Here is an 18,060-nt window from a genome sequence, read left to right on the forward strand (position 1 = left end):
TTTGACTCATTTAATAGTTTTGATGTCATGCGTTTTAGGAAGATTAACAAACTGTCTGGCATATCTAATCATGCCTTGAGAACATTTTGGCACTGGAGATATGATTTTAGGCTATAATGAAGATAATAATGATGAATGTTTTTGGAAAACTTTCCCAAAGGGTCATTCAAATGCAATGAGTGCCTCCTTTATTTTGAAAAGATGAGGCCTCAAGGTCTTCAAATTCTAATAATTTGTATTCATCAATGGGACATAGCTGCATTAAAACAGTAAAATGGTTCACATTCAGCTATATACTTCTTAACAACATGATATGCAGGGCTTATACGATAAGATTTTATTGCTGAAATTTCAATAAATATACAATTTGTAATAATCCGTTGTTCAAGTAGCCTATCATGATAATAGTAACATTTTGAGATCCTCAACTGACTAACCTCAAAGATTATGTTATAAAAAAAAGAGGAATATTTACTTATGCATAAAGAAAATATCATTATTGTTTAAAATATTTTATTATTAAAAATAAATGACATAAATAATATAAAATGTATTGATTTATTAGAATATAGGCTACTATAGATAGATAGATAGATAGATAGATAGATAGATAGATAGATAGATAGATAGATCAAAAATAGCAGATTTAGGCTGATATTTTGTTTTTCAATTAAAATGTCATACGTAAAGCAATTAGGCAAGTACAATACATCTAGAAAAATAAATAAATAAATAAAGTTAAAATGGATAAAAATGAAAAGTTAAAGGATGGATTTTTTACTTATGCTATATAACGCCTGTAGGCAAATAATAAAAGTTTGCGTCAGCTATTAATTTTTATATTTCGTTTTCATATTCATTACTGGCAAAGCAGGCAAAATTTAATGTGAAATGACACCTGTACAGATATCAGGTCCAACACTGGAAGTCCATTGCTTTCTCTTTAGACAAAGCTTTTTTGTCACCGTCAACAATTTGACATTCACCCCCAGTAAGCGCTGAGCTGGAGAGAGAGACTGAGACAAAAGCGAAGGGGGCGGGGACAGTCTTCACCTTGTCTTCACGGCTTACATGCGGCACAGCTGTGTGTCTGTGTGCATCTCAGCATCTCTCTCTTTAAATGAAGGATCCAGACAGTGTGAGGGAATGATCTCGGCGATCGGTGTGTAATAATATCTAACGGACACATATTTAGCATTCGCCTCACAGGAGGACATTCCTTTAAATAATTTATTTGGCAAGATAATAATAATAATAAAAATTATGGACAGTTCAGACAAGGAGAACAGGTCGGATGAAGAATTTGAATCACCCGAGGAAGAAGAGGTGGACCCGAGAATCCAGGTAGACTGCCATTTATATTTGTTTAAAAGCATGTCAATCTTTCGAATGAGATGAAAGGAGCGATCGCTTCAAATGCCCTCGTTGCATTTACACATCGATTTAGTTGGTTGGATTACATCATATTTAGCTTATCAGTGACTTTGCATGTTAATTTCTATATTGACTCCTTGATCCGGAGGGGAATTATTGATTATTTCGCCGCAACTTGATTTTTTAATTGACGGCTCGTCTGCGGCACAGAGTGCCCCAATTCAGTGTTGCCAGATCTCAGAGGAAAAACTAGCTCTGACAAAACAAACAAGACGCCTGAAAGAAACGACGCTGGGTTTCGATCGCAGTGAAAATATCCTTGTTCAATCGATATAATCCTTTGTAGAATAAACTTAAAAATTGCTCAATTTTGATAAAATCGAGAAAGGCAAGAAACAGGAATGAAATGGCGAAACAAACTATAGCTAATAACAAGTGCTGGTTGAACGTGCTTCATTCGGCTATATGCTACTATGGATGTAAAGAACTATCAGTTTCAGAAATAATAATTATAATAAAACGCAACTGGAGACTGCCCATTTAGCGACTGATTGTATTTAGCTGATTGTAATAAGCGGACATGGAAACACTGCATCAAATGTCGTCTTTTAAAGCATTGCTGCTTTGGAGTTTTCCACTGTCCCCCTATCAACATATATACATATGCAACATAAACCCACTTCTCTATTTCTTTTTTGTGCTACTGCAGTCTATGAAACACAGAAATGAATTCATCCGTGGAATATGTCCCTATTTCAGATTTTTGACTCTGAGTTTTCTTTATAGGGAGAGCTTGAGAAGCTAAATCAGTCCACAGATGACATCAACAGATGTGAAACTGAGCTTGAGGTATGACTTCACAATCCTATATCTAAAAGTTTTTTTTTCCTTAAAATAGTTTTGTCAGTTTAATCTTGTTCTAATAAGGAAAATGCCTTATCCAATGTTTATTATTATTTTTTATTTATTTATTTTTAAAGCCAAATTGTTAATCTGTCACCTCTTTTTCGTTTGAATTTTGAACCATGGTTATAATATCAGCATTATGCAAGAGATCAAGTGTTCTCTGAGCACCATAAGTGACTGGAACTTGTGTCCAGTAAAAAGAGAATATTGCAATTCACACACACACAAAAAAAGTACAAATTAAACTACTTTTTTTTTAACGCTTTAATTGAATTTTAAAATGAAGTGATAAGTAATGTGATGTGGTGTTATTTTGCTTTCTTATCTTTTCATTTTTACCCATGCAGAACTTTTTTAGACACTGCCTGCACGCAGTAAACAAGGACATGTTAAAACAAAAACACACTCAGCTGTTCAGGGTCAGTCATGTGGTCACTTTGGTCGCACTGAATTTTCCCAATGCCACGGATATGGAGTGAGTTTTGGTTCTTTATTACATGCGAGAAAATAAAAGATCTGAGAGAAAAAAAAAAGTTTGAGAGAAAAAGTTATCACACTGATAGCAAAAAAACATTTCATGAGAGAAAAAAGAATATTTGAGAGAAAAAGTTTTCATGCCAATAGCAAAAAATAATAATATTTGAGACTAAAAAAAGTTTTGAGAGAAAGTATTTTCTCATAGAACATAAAAAAATATACATTTGAAATTTTTAAAATTATTTCTGAGAAAAAAAATCTCTCTCAAAATACTTTGAAAAAAAACTCTCAAATATATATGTTTTGCTATCAGTGTGAAAATATTTTCTCTAAAAAAAAAAGTGTTTCTCTCGAAACGCTTTTCTTTGCTCTTGATGCAATTTCTTGCTCTCGTGTCAGGATTTTGCTTTCACTGTGAGAATTGTGTCATGGGCGGGGCCACGTTCCTATTGGCCAGTCGGGTGAGCATCGTCTTGTCTTGGGAGTCGAACTGAATCATTACACCATTGTTCGGTTCACCTGCATAGAGGCCGCCTCTGCCTTATGGCTAGTTAAGTTGAGCAGTGAGCACGGACACTCCAATGTTTGGGTAAGATGATGACACACAGCTGGCTGAGCAAGTTCAGTATCACTGAAGATTAAACATTAAAAAATAGCACTCATATTCATGAATGAACGTGTATTATATTATTTGCTTGCTAATCGCTAGTAAAGCTAACCAGCCATCATGCTAGGTAAACTTGCAAACTCACCTGGTTTAAACTATGTTTAAATCAAATGCCAAATTAATGTTTTGATTTAGATAGTTTCACGCCTTATTTGGTGAGTAGTGAGCTAGTTTCTACCTTTGCACTTGCTAGCCTCAAAGCACCTGAAGAGTAATTGCTTGTTCTTACAACCTCCCGCACAACTTTCAACTAACGTTAGTATGCATGGAAGGTGGCAACTCTACAACTAGCTAACGTTAGACAATGATTGGCATACCGTTTGAAAGATTTAAAAGAAAAAATAATTACCATGACAGTACAGGCACAAACATATTTGTGGGTTGCTAATGTAAGAGTTAGTCCTAGACCTGCAATTTACCTTGTCAGCTCTAGACCTCGACTAGATGGTAAAAAATATTTAGAATAAGCCCCGTGTAGCTGAGTTTGTGAGCTATACATGCAGTGTAGCTAAACATGTGCAACAACCATACAAAGACTATTTTAAACAAAACTAGGTGGGACACTTTCAAACGGTATATCAATCATTACTCACTAAATAAGGCGTGAAACTATCTAAATCAAAACATTAATTTGGCATTTGATTTAAACATAGTATAAACCAGGTGAGTTTGCAAGTTTACCTAGCATGATGGCTGGTTAGCTTTACTAGCGATTAGCAAGCAAATAATATAAAACACGTTCATTCATGAATATGACTGCTATTTTTTAATGTTTAATCTTCAGTGATACTGAACTTGCTCAGCCAGCTGTGTGTCATCATCTTACCCAAACATTGGAGTGTCATATGTCCGTGCTCAACTTAACTATCCATAAGGCAGAGGCGGCCTCTATGCAGGTGAACCGAACAATGGTGTAATGATTCAGTTCGACTCCCAAGACAAGACGATGCTCACCCGACTGGCCAATAGGAACGTGGCCCCGCCCATGACACAATTCTCACAGTGAAAGCAAAATCCTGACACGAGAGCAAGAAATTGCATCAAGAGCAAAGAAAAGCGTTTCGAGAGAAACACTTTTTTTTTTTGAGAAAATATTTTCACACTGATAGCAAAAAATATATATTTGAGAGTTTTTTTCAAAGTATTTTGAGAGAGATTTTTTTTCTCAGATATAATTTTAAAAATTTCAAATGTATATTTTTTTATGTTCTATGAGAAAATACTTTCTCTCAAAACTTTTTTTAGTCTCAATTATTATTATTTTTTGCTATTGGCATGAAAACTTTTTCTCTCAAATATTCTTTTTTCTCTCATGAAATGTTTTTTTGCTATCAGTGTGATAACTTTTTCTCTCAAACTTTTTTTTTTCTCTCAGATCTTTTATTTTCTCGCATGTAATAAAGACACATTTCTAACTCCATACACGGAGTTCATTGTTCGGGCATGTCCTAATGTAATAATTGAATAAAATGACCTAGCTAGTCTTTAGTCTGATTGTGAGTCAAAAACAGAAGCCGAAGGAGAAATACTCAACTGTTTGCTGGTTTCTCTGGTAGTCCAGCTTTGTTTACTTGGCCTAAATAGGATTCTTATTGTGTCCTTCATATTAAAACATCAGCAAAACACAGTCTTGCACAGTGGACATATGAGCAAGCTGTTTTTCTGTAGATTAAATGAATAAAGTAGGGTATATGTTAACTGCATGTGAAATTTAGTGAGGGAAGATGAGGGACCCTGAGGTTATTCTAGACGGTCTTTATAAGCCAAGACTTCTCTAACCATCTTAAGACATCAAGGTAAGCTTCTACGTTGTTTCACACATGCACAACAGTGAAGAAATGACAGTAGTTCATGCTGTAGAAATATGTATCTCTGCTTGTGCAGAGTTTCCTGAATACAACACTTCTGATTGTTATAAGAATCCCATAATTGAGCTGTTTGGCTGTCATCCAAATTAATGTTCCTTTTGTGTCAGTAGCCATGTTGCACTTCAAAGCTTAATTTTCCTGGAATGTTTGGCTGTTGCAAATAATCAATCTGTGTTTTGACGAACTGGGTTTGATCTCATTACTTTGCCTTGAGCAAAAAATATAAAATAATGATTTAATTACCTTTATGAATAAGCTTTACAACGCAAGTGAAAGGCGTATTTTCAGTGAGCTTTAGACATCTTCACAGATCTTCTTGCAAATCAAATAAACTAATTTTGCTCTCTTTTTATGTATAGCCCTTTTTCATTTGCAAAGCAGTTGACCCGAATGCCATGACAAATTGAAAACTTTCCAGAATTCCAAGGGCATCAAGCGTTTAAAATATCTTGACTGTGTAATTCTTAGAGTGCCTAATATGTATGTAGTTGCATAACATCCCTTGTGTCACCAATAACTAATTTGATTTCATAAATCAATATGGAACATTATGTAAAGTTTGTTAGTGCCATCTCAACTCATCACAACATGTAAGATTATTTTGGTAGGCATGATCTACCAAATGGTTTGGTCTATTAGCTATTAGCTGGTTTGGTCTATGCATCACCAGTAATGTTTTGAATAAAATGTACACAAAATTATATTTAATTTTATTATAATTCTGATTCATACCTATAAGTACTAATATACTGTTTTGCCTGAATGAATTAAAAATAAAACTTTAAACACTTTTGCACGTAACAATTATAATTCTGGCTGATACCAATAAGCTGATGATTATTTGTATATTATGGGCAAAATTAAAATGATATATTAAAATAATATATTTAAATATATGTATATGTGTGTGTGTATATATATATATATATATATATATATATATATATATATATATATATATATATATATATATATATATATATATATATATATATATATATATATATATAGATAGATAGATAGGAGCCTGGTCTTGTTAGTCTGAAATAGCTTCCCGGAGGTGTTGCCAAGATGGCGGCCGGGTGGCACGACTTGCCTAAAAGAACTTTGTTAGTAGTATATCTCCAGCACGTGTGTTCAGATCAGGGTTGCCAGGTTTATAAAACAAAACTTGCCCAATTCTAAAAACTATACCAATTGCGTTTCGTTCTGGCCAATAAAAGCATTTATTTTGGCGGGGTTCCCTTGGTAAAATTCGTATTTTAGGGGCTAAACATCACGTTATTTGTGTTGGGATCGCTTCGACCCGCAGACATGAAAAACAACCGCAGACTTGGCAACACTGGTTCAGGTGGAGCGGCTTTTACTGTACATCCCTGAACGTAAACTGTTGATTGTTTATATTTTGTCCATCTCCAGGATGCCAGGCAAAAGTTTCGCTCCGTGCTGGTGGAAGCTACTCTAAAGTTAGACGAGCTGGTGAAGAAGATTGGGAAAGCAGTGGAGGAATCGAAACCCTACTGGGAGGCCCGGCGGGTGGCACGGCAGGTAAGGCCAAGAAAATCAAAACAAGAACCCAATATCATCTTCCTAAAGCCAACTTCACCCACACAACGTCTGTTTTTAGTTGGCATAACACCATTTTGTGGTGGCATGTGGTCATGGTGGCATGTTGTCTGTGGTGTGTTTTCTTTTATCCCTCTCTAGAGATTGCTGTGCTGTCTTCTTGTTATCTGCTATAAGCTGGATGGCACAGTAGCATTACCTCTAGATTTGACTCTTCATTTAGCGGGGGCTCAAAACACTGAGAGAGAGTGAATGGTTAAATGCTCAAATCTCAGTTCTCTTTTTTTCTAGAGCCTGTGCTATTTTAAGAGCAGATTATCAGTTTATCTCGGTTAGTGCCTTTGCAGCTGGAGCTATGAAGAAAGGGGTGTAAAATGTTACATTTGCTTCGACTTCCTTTTAAAAGCAAAGTTCCTCAGATTTTTATACAACACTTAGTGAACTTTAATTGACTGAATCAGTTACAACAGGAGCGCTGACTTGCTCTGAAACTAGGGCAAGGCAGTTTAGAGTGTTGTGTTTTTCACTCCATGAAAGAAGAATTATTAATGGCCTATTTAGTTTCACTGACAAAGCACTGGATTTTTTTAGGCAGTTTTCTTAAGAGAGAGATGTGCCCTTAAAAGTTCTTGTTTTCCACAGGGACAAACTGCAGTGTTTTTATGGAAACAGTCCTGTCTGGGTTGTCGAGGTCCTTCATTATGAAAAATGTGGTGGTAATTCGTTTGAACTGGTTTAAACCATCTTCATTTTGTTGAAGGATGTGCTTTTATACTGACAGGTTATTCTAATTTGATACACCAGTTGCCTCTTGGCGAAAAGCAACACTAACACTTAAACAATAAATTAAAGTATCATAATGATGGCCACAAAGCTAAGAAAAAATATTCAAACATGGACTACAAGCCTCAAAGTTCTCCTGATGTGATTTTATGAGTTTCCATATGTATAAAAGAGATGTCAGGCTTGTCTATACTCTGCATGATCGGTCTCATGTCTCTCTCTTCTCTCCTCTGTTGTGTCTTTCTTTCCCCCTCCCCTGCACTGTCTCTCACTGACCATCTCCCCTTAAATTTCCTCTAATATATTTAGAAAAATATTTCCAGTCACCATGTATGACCTCTGTTGCCAGTTTTAGTCAGAAACATCAGTGGAAACCCCCCCACCCAATTCAAATAAGACCTTATATAGAGGGAAAATATTTTTCTTCTGAGCTTGTTCTTGATTTATTACTTCCTTTTTTCAGATTGTAGATTTCCGACTACAGTGTATTGTAGAGCTTATGCATTCCAGTGTCTCACTGAATAAAAAGCAGGGTCTCATTTTTAAAGGTACCATGGAATTGTACTGTAACCTTCAGAAGTTAACACCTCTTGTTCAGAGGTTTAAACCGCTTGTTCATCAAGCTAGAGCATTTCCTAGATCTGTGCTTTGATGTGCTTCGATTGGCCCACTTTAAAGTCTAGTTTACACTCATACAATTGTCAAGGGTCCATCAGAATACTTTTAGAAAAATTGCAGGGATCACAAGGCTTCTGTCAGTATCTCAGCTCTGAAAGCAGTTGAAGACTCTTGAGTTTAGATGGAATCCGTGATGTATAATGAATGCAGGAAAGTGTAACATCACCGTCTATGACTGGTTTGCTGATGCGAGGTTGAAAGATTTTTCAGTGCTGTTCTCATATTAATAATTCACAACACATATCTCATTAAGAGCTCTTCTAAATAATGCATGGACGTATTCCTTCTCATATACACTCATATATACATCAGTTTTTCAGATTCTGTGTAAAGCTCTTTCAGTATGCTTGTAAAATGATTTGTAGCATTATTATTATTATTATTATTATTATTATTATTAAGCATTATTATTCAAGAGGCTTGAAACATTTTTACAAAGTTGAATACTAAATAAAATTTTTGAAGTTATGTGATTTAGTATTTTGGTAGTATTAAAGGAATTTATTCACCCTTATGTTGTTCCAAACCTGTATCCTTCTTCTGCAGAACACAATAGAAGATACTTTTTTGGCTGTATAATAAAAGTCAATGGGGCTCAATGTTGTCTTGGACATTTACACGACTGGGTTTGGGAGAAAAGTTGATTTGACTACAGTAAAAATGGTAATATAGTAAAAAAAAATAATAATAATTAATTACAGTTTTAAATAACCATTTTCTATTTTAATATATTTTAAAATGTAATTTATTTCTGTGTTGGTCTTTTCAGCAACCATTACTCCAGTCCAGTACCCAAGTTCTGTTGCTTGGTGTTTTGTGGAAACAATGATATATAATTTTTCAATTTTGTGCAAAAATGTTTAAAGCTTTATTTTTAATTAATTCAGGCAACACAGTCTTTAATGAATAAAAAGATGAACTGCATTTATCAGCAAACAAAAAAACTTTACAACTGTAAATATAATGCACCTTTGCTTAATTAAATTTAAATTTATTTTAATTATATGATAACTTTTAAACATTCTGTTTTTGCTCTTGTACTATTGAGACTTCTGTATGTAAATAACTTGCATAATGATTTGCTATTCTTGTGTTTGGCTAATCATTATATAACAACAATGTAGAGTGTGGTAATGAGTACCAATGCTTATACTGTAAAAAATTAGACTCTGTCTACATATAACACTAAACTCGTCTGTTTTAGAAGAGCCAGGGAGATCTTTTTGAAGTTATGTGCCCTCAGAGTGCACTTAAACACAGGCAAGGACCTTTATGCTCCCGATTTGTCATATCCAATAATAATTTCAATGGTCTCATTTAGCTCTTTGAGAACTAAGCATTGTTTAGATGAGCGGTACAGCTAAAACACCTGCAGCTATATAAGAGTGTCATCCAACTCTCTTCAGAGTGCCACTGCAGCACTTCTGCCTTCTCATAAAAAGGAGTAGTTTGAATATACATTCCTTCACTGTATGAGGATCTCAGATGCCCTAAATGTGACCTTAAAGCCAATATTATATGTTTGTGTTTTTCAAGGTTCTATCATGTTGTATGGACGAGTAGACATAGTATGAAAAAAAGGATGTATGTACGTATAAACATGCACAGCATTACTAGTATCCTTTCTCTGCCCTAATGTTTTAAATCATTATACAGCATCAAATATGCTTAAACTAGACCTAATTCACCTATTAACTACAATGTGCCTTTCTTGGATGGTTCAGTCCCTCTTTGAACTCTGAAAAGCTAATGGCAACAGTGCAAAATTCAGTTTTCTGTTGCTCTGTTATGTAAGGAAAGTCTGTTAGTATACTCTATTACATCATTTTGGCAGTCAAACATTGAGTCATATTGAGGCAGTGCAATGAAACCCCTCTGATAATATTCTGCAATGTTTGGCTGTAAGTCAAGAGGGGTGGTTGTAAATGCCTTTATCTCATCCGTGGCTACCTATCATCTTTCCCACTCTTCTCTGATTGCTGAAATGATTGTTTTTCTGTATCAATCCTCACATGACATATATGTTGGCAGGAAGTTAATAAACCAGAGTACTCCAAGGAATGAGGGTGAAAATTGTGTCCATTAGTCCTCATGACCTCTGCTGGGGAATTGGGAATTGGAATGCATGTATGCTTGCTTGCTTGGTAGAACTGTTATAATGGTGACCACATGACACCAAAGCAGATTTACGGCAATCAGTTTGAGTCAAAACCTCTCTGCTGCCTTCCGCCTTCAGTCAATAATCTTTTAACAATAAGTTGGTTCAGAATAGCTATATTTCCCAGCATTAAGCTATACTTGACCCCTTGGTTACAGAATTTGGGGTTTATTTTATTTTATCTAATGTATTTTCAGCCCCAATTCAGTCCAAGGTTTATTTTCTTCTGAAGAAACGTTTGATAAGATGATCTTTGAAGTTGCACGTTTAAGCTTGAAGTCCCAGTCCAGTGTGCGTTGAAGCAATAAAAGCATTAGTCATCAGTAGGATGATCTCCAGGTCAGAAAGTGACACAATGGCCTTGTTTTCATTCCATGTAATAGATGATGCATACAAGTATCTCAAATGTCTTTAGTTTTGTCAGAACCAGGACAATTGGTTAAGAACATCAAAACAGCATATCAACTGGGTCGACATTGACCCAAAACATCTCATTTTGAGATTACCTATGTATTCATTTTGATCAGAATGTGGTTAAAGCTGTAGTCAATCAAATCAGGGGTTTGAAAGAGGATAAAGCTTTGAATTAATAGGACTTTTTAACAAAAGAAGTACATTTTCTGTACTTCTGTGAAATTGATAATCAGCCTCTCTGTGTAAAAGTCAGCTGAAATGAAATCACTTGAATAAAAAATTTAATTTTTTAAAATTTTTGCGCTGCTTGTTAAATAGTTAATTTCAATGCCTCACTGTGCCGTGGAGCTGATTTAAAGCACTTAATATTAACACACTACTACTCAGGAAATAGATTTTGACCCCAGAGTACCTTTGAGTATAATTTTAATGAATATTTTAAAAAATATATACCCGTGCATGAACATGAAAGCTTCCAAAGCTTTGACGTCTGCTGAATTCTTTAGTGTACTGGCCATTTTTAAAGTCATATAGCTTGAGGATTGTCTTATGTTTTATGTTGCTAAAATAGACTCATATCACAACTTTCCACACCAGCCTTTCCATCCGTCTGTGTCCTTTACTGATTGGATTTGAGGTCTGTCCTGCCGTCTGCAGCGATCTCCTGCTGTCAGCGTGGCAATGCGGCAGCATCACATCAACTTTGAAGTCTGAGCTAAAAATAGCCTGTGCATGAGTGAAGAAGGGATGGAGTGAAGAGGGAATAAAAGGTAAATGGATTTAGCGGTCTCAAATGAATGAAAGCCAATGATAGGTCAGATTGGAGGAAAGGTAGAGGATTATCCCTGGGATTACTGCATATCTGTGGGACGGCCATTTCCAGGGTTTGATACTGTACATATTCAGTTTTCTGTCTCATGGCATTTAAGGTCTTATAGTACAGAAGTGAATCACAGACATATTCAAACTCTTCAGTTTTATCATGAAAATCACTGTTTGCAATGACTAGCCTGTATTTTTTCATCTTAAAACAATAAAACAAAATGTTAGGTAGAATATTCTTGCTGCTCTCTTCCAATAGAATCAGTTTAGTTTTAGCTTAAAATGGCACCATGATGTTTTATACGCCTAAATATGTATGGTTAGATGGATAGATCGATAGATTGATGTCATTAGTAATATTCCATTTACATCAACCTTGTATTTTTCTCTAAATTGAGTTTAATTACATGATCTCTCTACACCCCCCTTCCTCAAATTTTGCCCTGTAGGTCCAATGCACTGCAGAGTTTGGCTCAAACCCTGATCAAAGCCACCTGCCTGTGATTTTCTAATGATCCCAAGGACATTGATTAGCATGCTCAGGTGTGTTTGATTTAAGGTTAGAGCTAAACTCGGCAGGAAAGTGGATCTCCAGGTCCAGATTTGAGGATCCCTGTTCTACACTGTAAATCACTTCAAAGTGTAAAACTGCCTCCTTGCCATTGGTTGGCTGGAAAACTTATTTCCAACTAGCTTTGTTTGGCTAAGTAGGCTGAATCAGTAAGAGATTTCCGCAGGCTTTTCTGTCAGTGGGAGTAACTTGGAGATTAAAGTTTAAAAGTGAAGGAATAAAAAAGAATTATGTTTGCACGGCTTTAGCATGGCTGGCTTTAATTCCCCATGAAGGAAGTTCAAGTGCGGCTTTAATATGTCACTATGTCAAGATACAGGATGTTCTGTGCGGGAGTAAAGTTTCTCACTCTCATTGCCTCATAAATTATCTACATTGTTGATTACTATTGTGTAAAATTGTATGTTCGGTCATAATACAGTTTTTTTTTATTTTTTTTTACTTATGGTTCATTATAGTGTGTGTGTGTGTGTGTGTGTGTGTGTGTGTGTGTGTGTAAAAAAAAAAAAATAATTATATATATATATATACACACACACACACGTGTGTGTTTATTTTAATATGTAATAATTTGATTTATTTTATTTAGAAGAACAATACATAAATGTGTGCAGATAATTGTAGCATAAATTAAATTAATTTGAATAAATTAAGAGTTAAAGCTAATAACAAGTGTGTGTTTGTTTATTTACTTACTGCCCGATTATGTTTATATTCTATAAATAATTAGCTAGTTAATAATGCTGGTTACTACTGTTTGCATTCATCAGTATCAAATTATTTTCTTATTATCCAGGCAGTGTTTTTAATGGAAGTGGTTAGGCATTGAGCCTCAAGGTCTCTAGCCAGCTGGTAATCTGAGCAGGGGGTTTACATCTGCCAGCACTCTCCTGCTCAAAGTTTAATCATGACGGAGCCCTGGCTGCTGTCTTTGTCATCAGACACGCATGGTTGATGCTCCTGCCCTCTACCTGTTCCACAGACTCAGCTGGAAGCACAGAGATCCACACAAGACTTCCAGAGGGCAACGGAGGTACTGCAGGCGGCCAAAGAGACCATCGCTCTGGCTGAACAGAAGCTGTTGGAGGATGATAAGCGGCAATTTGACTCTGCATGGCAGGAGATGCTCAACCACGCAACACAGCGAGTGAGTGATGCAAAAGTGTGGGATGATAGATTGAAGTGTACCAGAAAACACTAAAAAAAACTTTTGGTGAGTAGGTGATGGAGGCCGAGCAGATAAAAACACGCAGTGAGCTTCTGCACAAGGAGACCGCTGCTAAATACACCGCTGCCATGAGCCATATGAAACAGCTGGAGAAGAAGCTCAAACGCACCATCAACAAATCTAAGTATGCACCGATTATTCTGTTAACACACAAGCATTCAGTGAAACCATGGAAGCTTGTAACAGTCTTTTTGTAACATGTCTGATGCATATTGCACACAAAATTGCTGGGTTATGCGTTTATGGGAACTGTAGGTTTTCTTTGTTGTTATAGTGGATTTACTAGCAATTTCAGCAGATAGCATCTTCCAGTCCAAGTTGGTAGTTTTTGTCCATATTTTATGCAGAGAGTCAAGCGTCTGTGAGACTAGACTCATGGTAAACCAAATAATATCTAGTCTAGGGTGGGTTTCTCACCAGTGATCGTGACTCAGCAGGATCATAGGGAAGCTGAACCCTTCTTATTGTCTCACTCAGTATTTGCCTAATGTGTCAGCATACATGGACAGTTGCCATGGTGATATGTATGATGTTATTTATAGGTCTTTACAGTAGCACTAATCACTTTCTCCTTCTATCCTTTTCAGGCCCTACTTTGAAATGAAGGCAAAATATTATTTGCAGCTTGAGGTACTTAAATGTGACTCATGGAAATGTTAATACATGATAAATACAGGAGTATGAGAATTTTGTCTTGTTTTCCCCTGTCTAAATATCTTATCCTATTTAAAAAAGTTTATCAATCACTTGATTCTTAAAACATTTACAAAATTTCACAAGATAAAACTTTTACTTCTGCTGAACATAAAAAAGGTATTTTTGCAGAATGCTGGTAGCTATTGACTTGCACAGCATTTTTTTCCAACTTTTTTTTGTTTGTTTTTGGGTAAACTTCATCTCTAAGTTTATTTTCTTACCCTTTTTGCATATAGCTTTTATCTTATTTTAAGTATATATTTAATCAAATTTCAGTAGGTTTATGCTTAAAAATGTATTGCAACTGCATTAAGAACAGATCTTCGCAAATCTTCTCAAATATATATTAAGAAAATATTTTTCATGAGCTGAACTCGAGAAGATCTAAGACTTTTTCTATGTACACAAAAGGCCTCTCAAATATTATACACTAATCTGTCTAAATCAGTGTTAGTGAGCACTTTGCCGAGGTAATCCATCCACCTCACAGGTGTTGCATATCCAGATGCTGATTAGACAGCATGATTATTGCACAGGTGTGCCTTTAGGCTGGCCAAAATAATTTTGTTCATTGTATTTGTCAGTTATTTTTATTTCATTTTTTTTAGACCATGTTTACATATAATGTTTTCAATGTCAGGTTATTTTTTTTTCTGTCCTTACCTCTTAAGCAACTGAAAAAGAATGTGGATGACCTCCAGGCCAAGCTGACAAATGCTAAAGGGGAATATAAGTCAGCCCTGAGAAACCTGGAGATGATCTCTGATGAGATCCATGAGCGCAGACGCTCCTCAGGCATAGGCCCACGGGAGAGAGGCGTAGGGGCAGAGGGTGATGGTGTCATTGGTGAAGACCTGTCTGGCTTCAAATTGGAGTCTGATGGAATTTCTAGTGAGTACCAATTATCTTGTGCTTAAACATTTTTTCAAGTAGAACTACTTACTTAGTAACTCTGTAGATAAGAAATAGAATCTGTGTATGATACAATATAATATTACACTGATATAGATCCTCATTCAGTTCAAACAAAAAAACAAATATTGTCCTTTAACACGCTTAAGAATGTTTCAGAGCCTGTGTCACCTTGTCTGATTTTTCCTCTCTGTCTTCCTGCAGTGGCATCTGGGTCCTACGAGGATGAAAACTGCAGCACCAGTGCCATGTCCGAGGAAGACCCGGAGACTCAGTCCAACAGTAGCTTCAGTTCTGGGCCGAACAGCCCTCTGGACTTGCCCTGTCCTTTCTCCTCCTCATCCTCCTCTTCCTCTGGCTCTCCGAGCTCCACTTCCCCCACCCCTTCCTCTCGCCCCTGCAGTCTGGACCTGCCCAGCACTGTCTCTTTGTCTGATTTTAGCCTGATGTCTCCCATCCTTGGGCCACGCAGCGAATGTAGCGGCGCCTCCTCCCCCGAGTGTGACCTAGAGAGAGGTGAGATATTCTAAGATATGTTTGTGTTGACGGATTGGACCCAAATACCGCTGCACTTGCACGTGAGGGATTGCATTAAGGCTTGCTCTTGTTTCTCCTGTGAGACAATGTCATTTTTCTCGGTTTCCTGCTTGCTTGCACCTGTGCCCTCTAGAGGAGTTCATTAATCTCACTGATGGACAGCTGGGTGGTGTGTTAGTCTGAAAAGCTCAACAAATAAATTTTTTTGGTAACACTTTTTTTAAGGATGACTGTTCATTTAACACAGAAATGTATATAAATACCTAGAATATTTATGATATTACGTTATAATACGTATTTTTACATTTATATAACACAAAGAATTCATTTCATGCAATTATGAAAAATATTACATTAATATTATTACAGTCAAAATTAAATTACTTTTTTTTAATGTATAATATACATACAAAAATGCAATACAAAAATATTGCATTGTAAAATATTATAATACAAAAATGTATTGAAACATTTTATTATAACAGTCTATAATACAGTAATAATTAATATTATAAAATTCTATAATATAATAAAACATTTCCATAATGTTTTTATTAATATCATGAGATTATACAATAGTGTATAGAATGAAAATGTATATTACAATATTTATTTACACACACACACACACACAAACACATATATGTATATGTATGTGTATGACAAAATATACAATTTAATAATTATTATAATTATTATCTTTACTATTGTTATTCTTATTTTTGTATTTTTTAATTTTTGCTCCATAATTGATGTGGTTAACTGGCTTAATCTTTGTGTAAAGGTGACCGAGCAGAAGGTGCCGAGGCCTTACTGGACAACGTTCTCAAGAACAACAACAGTATCAGCAACACCAAAACAACCTTTGGCCTCGATAGCCGTTTCCGTCTGCTTTCTCTAAAACTTAGCCGAAACGAAAGCAGAAAAACCATTGGCCGAGACCCCCGGGGTCTGGCTCAGCACCCCTCCCCAGCCACAATCCTGCTGGATGGGATGTGACTGCAGTGCGTGCAACACCCAATGTATCTTATGCATTCATCCACATTTTGTGTGAGAGGCACTGGCAGCCACCCGTCCTCCACTTCACCAGTGTGTCATTGCAGCCCATTTGTCTCACTGTCTAGAATGTTCCCTCAACTTTCAGACTGAACTTTCACTCGATCTCACGGGTGTGATAAAAGCAATCTGTGACACAATGTGCTGAGGAGACAAATCTGCCACTGGAGGGGCAACGAACTGAGTTAAGCCTTGAAAAGAAGACAAATGTCTCTGTAAAACACAATTAACGTTTCAGATCTAGAGAGTCTGAAGATGTTGTTAGCACTTGTCAGTTAAGAAGCACTTGTCTTTTTACTTAGAAAATGCTTAAGAGATTTGTTATGATGTAGATTTATGCCACTGGTTGTCTTTCATGTCTTTGTAACAGTGCCATTGGAAAATATACAGTCATTTGTGTGGCAGTATAATGTTTGAACCGTTACTGAGTTCTTGTATAGCTAGGACTTCTGCACATGATCGTGCTTCAGCCTGGTGTTCAACAGACTCGCCTGCATGTCCTTTTTCAAAAAGGACTCAAAATCTTCAGAGGAACTTCTGCGCTGTAACAGTGACTCACAAGGCAGAGAAGCCAACTACCTGCATCACAGGTCACCACCTCAGCGTCATCCAGGGACCTGCAGCAGATACAGGCTGATCCATATTGGTCACGATCACCTTCCTCCACCAGCCAAATCCACTGCATGCCGCCCGATGCTCTCTCTATGTAAACAACAAACATTGCTTTCAATATAAATAGAAAAAGAGCAATAGATTTCTGATTCACAATGTTTTTGTGGAAGACAATGATTCAAAAAGTAGCATAAAAAGCTGGATATATTGTACTTGCACTGATGATTGGATCCCGATGGTGGACTTACTGCACTGATGAAGAGGTCAATTACTGAATGCTCCATCCAGCTTCTGCTTGCAGTAGCTAACGTTACTGGTTTTGAGACAGATGGCACAGCTTCAGGTCTAGTCGGTAGGCTGTGTGGTGTTTTTGTGTGACCTTGTGTCTCATCTTTTTTTTCTCTGGATTAGTTTTTTTCTCCTTTCAAACGTTCTTCTGTCGTTTTGAGAACTGATTGTGAGGTAAGAAAACTTGTAGCAGTATTTAAGTGATTTAATGGCGTTTGACTTGGTCTTATGTTGTTTACAAAGCTTGTGTAATTGTTCTCAGACTGAAATAAAATGTTACCTGAAAATGAATCCTTGAATGTTCGCATAATGGTGAAATCACAAACAGCTAAATATTTTACATTTTCAATTAAAAATGCCGACAATTGGCGTACTTTAAATCACTGAATATTTCTGTTTACAATTGTTACATAATAACGACTGTCAAATATTTAGCCACATTATAAA

The 18,060-nt window shown here is 36.1% G+C and overlaps 1 protein-coding gene across 1 annotated transcript; it reads left to right on the forward strand.

The window, feature by feature from the left end:
- The first annotated feature begins 1,063 nt into the window (after positions 1 to 1,063).
- sh3bp5b (SH3-domain binding protein 5b (BTK-associated)) lies at positions 1,064 to 17,904 on the forward strand. The gene is made up of 9 exons (XM_052578440.1): positions 1,064 to 1,344; positions 2,161 to 2,223; positions 6,712 to 6,840; positions 13,267 to 13,431; positions 13,506 to 13,636; positions 14,100 to 14,142; positions 14,880 to 15,099; positions 15,325 to 15,636; positions 16,442 to 17,904. The coding sequence occupies exons 1-9, from the start codon at positions 1,264 to 1,266 to the stop codon at positions 16,654 to 16,656; spliced, it is 1,359 nt and encodes a 452-aa protein (XP_052434400.1). The 5' UTR covers positions 1,064 to 1,263; the 3' UTR covers positions 16,657 to 17,904.
- Positions 17,905 to 18,060: the final 156 nt, after the last annotated feature.

The sequence above is a fragment of the Carassius gibelio genome, chromosome B16, assembly GCF_023724105.1.
Source record: "Carassius gibelio isolate Cgi1373 ecotype wild population from Czech Republic chromosome B16, carGib1.2-hapl.c, whole genome shotgun sequence".
Lineage (NCBI taxonomy): Eukaryota > Metazoa > Chordata > Actinopteri > Cypriniformes > Cyprinidae > Carassius > Carassius gibelio.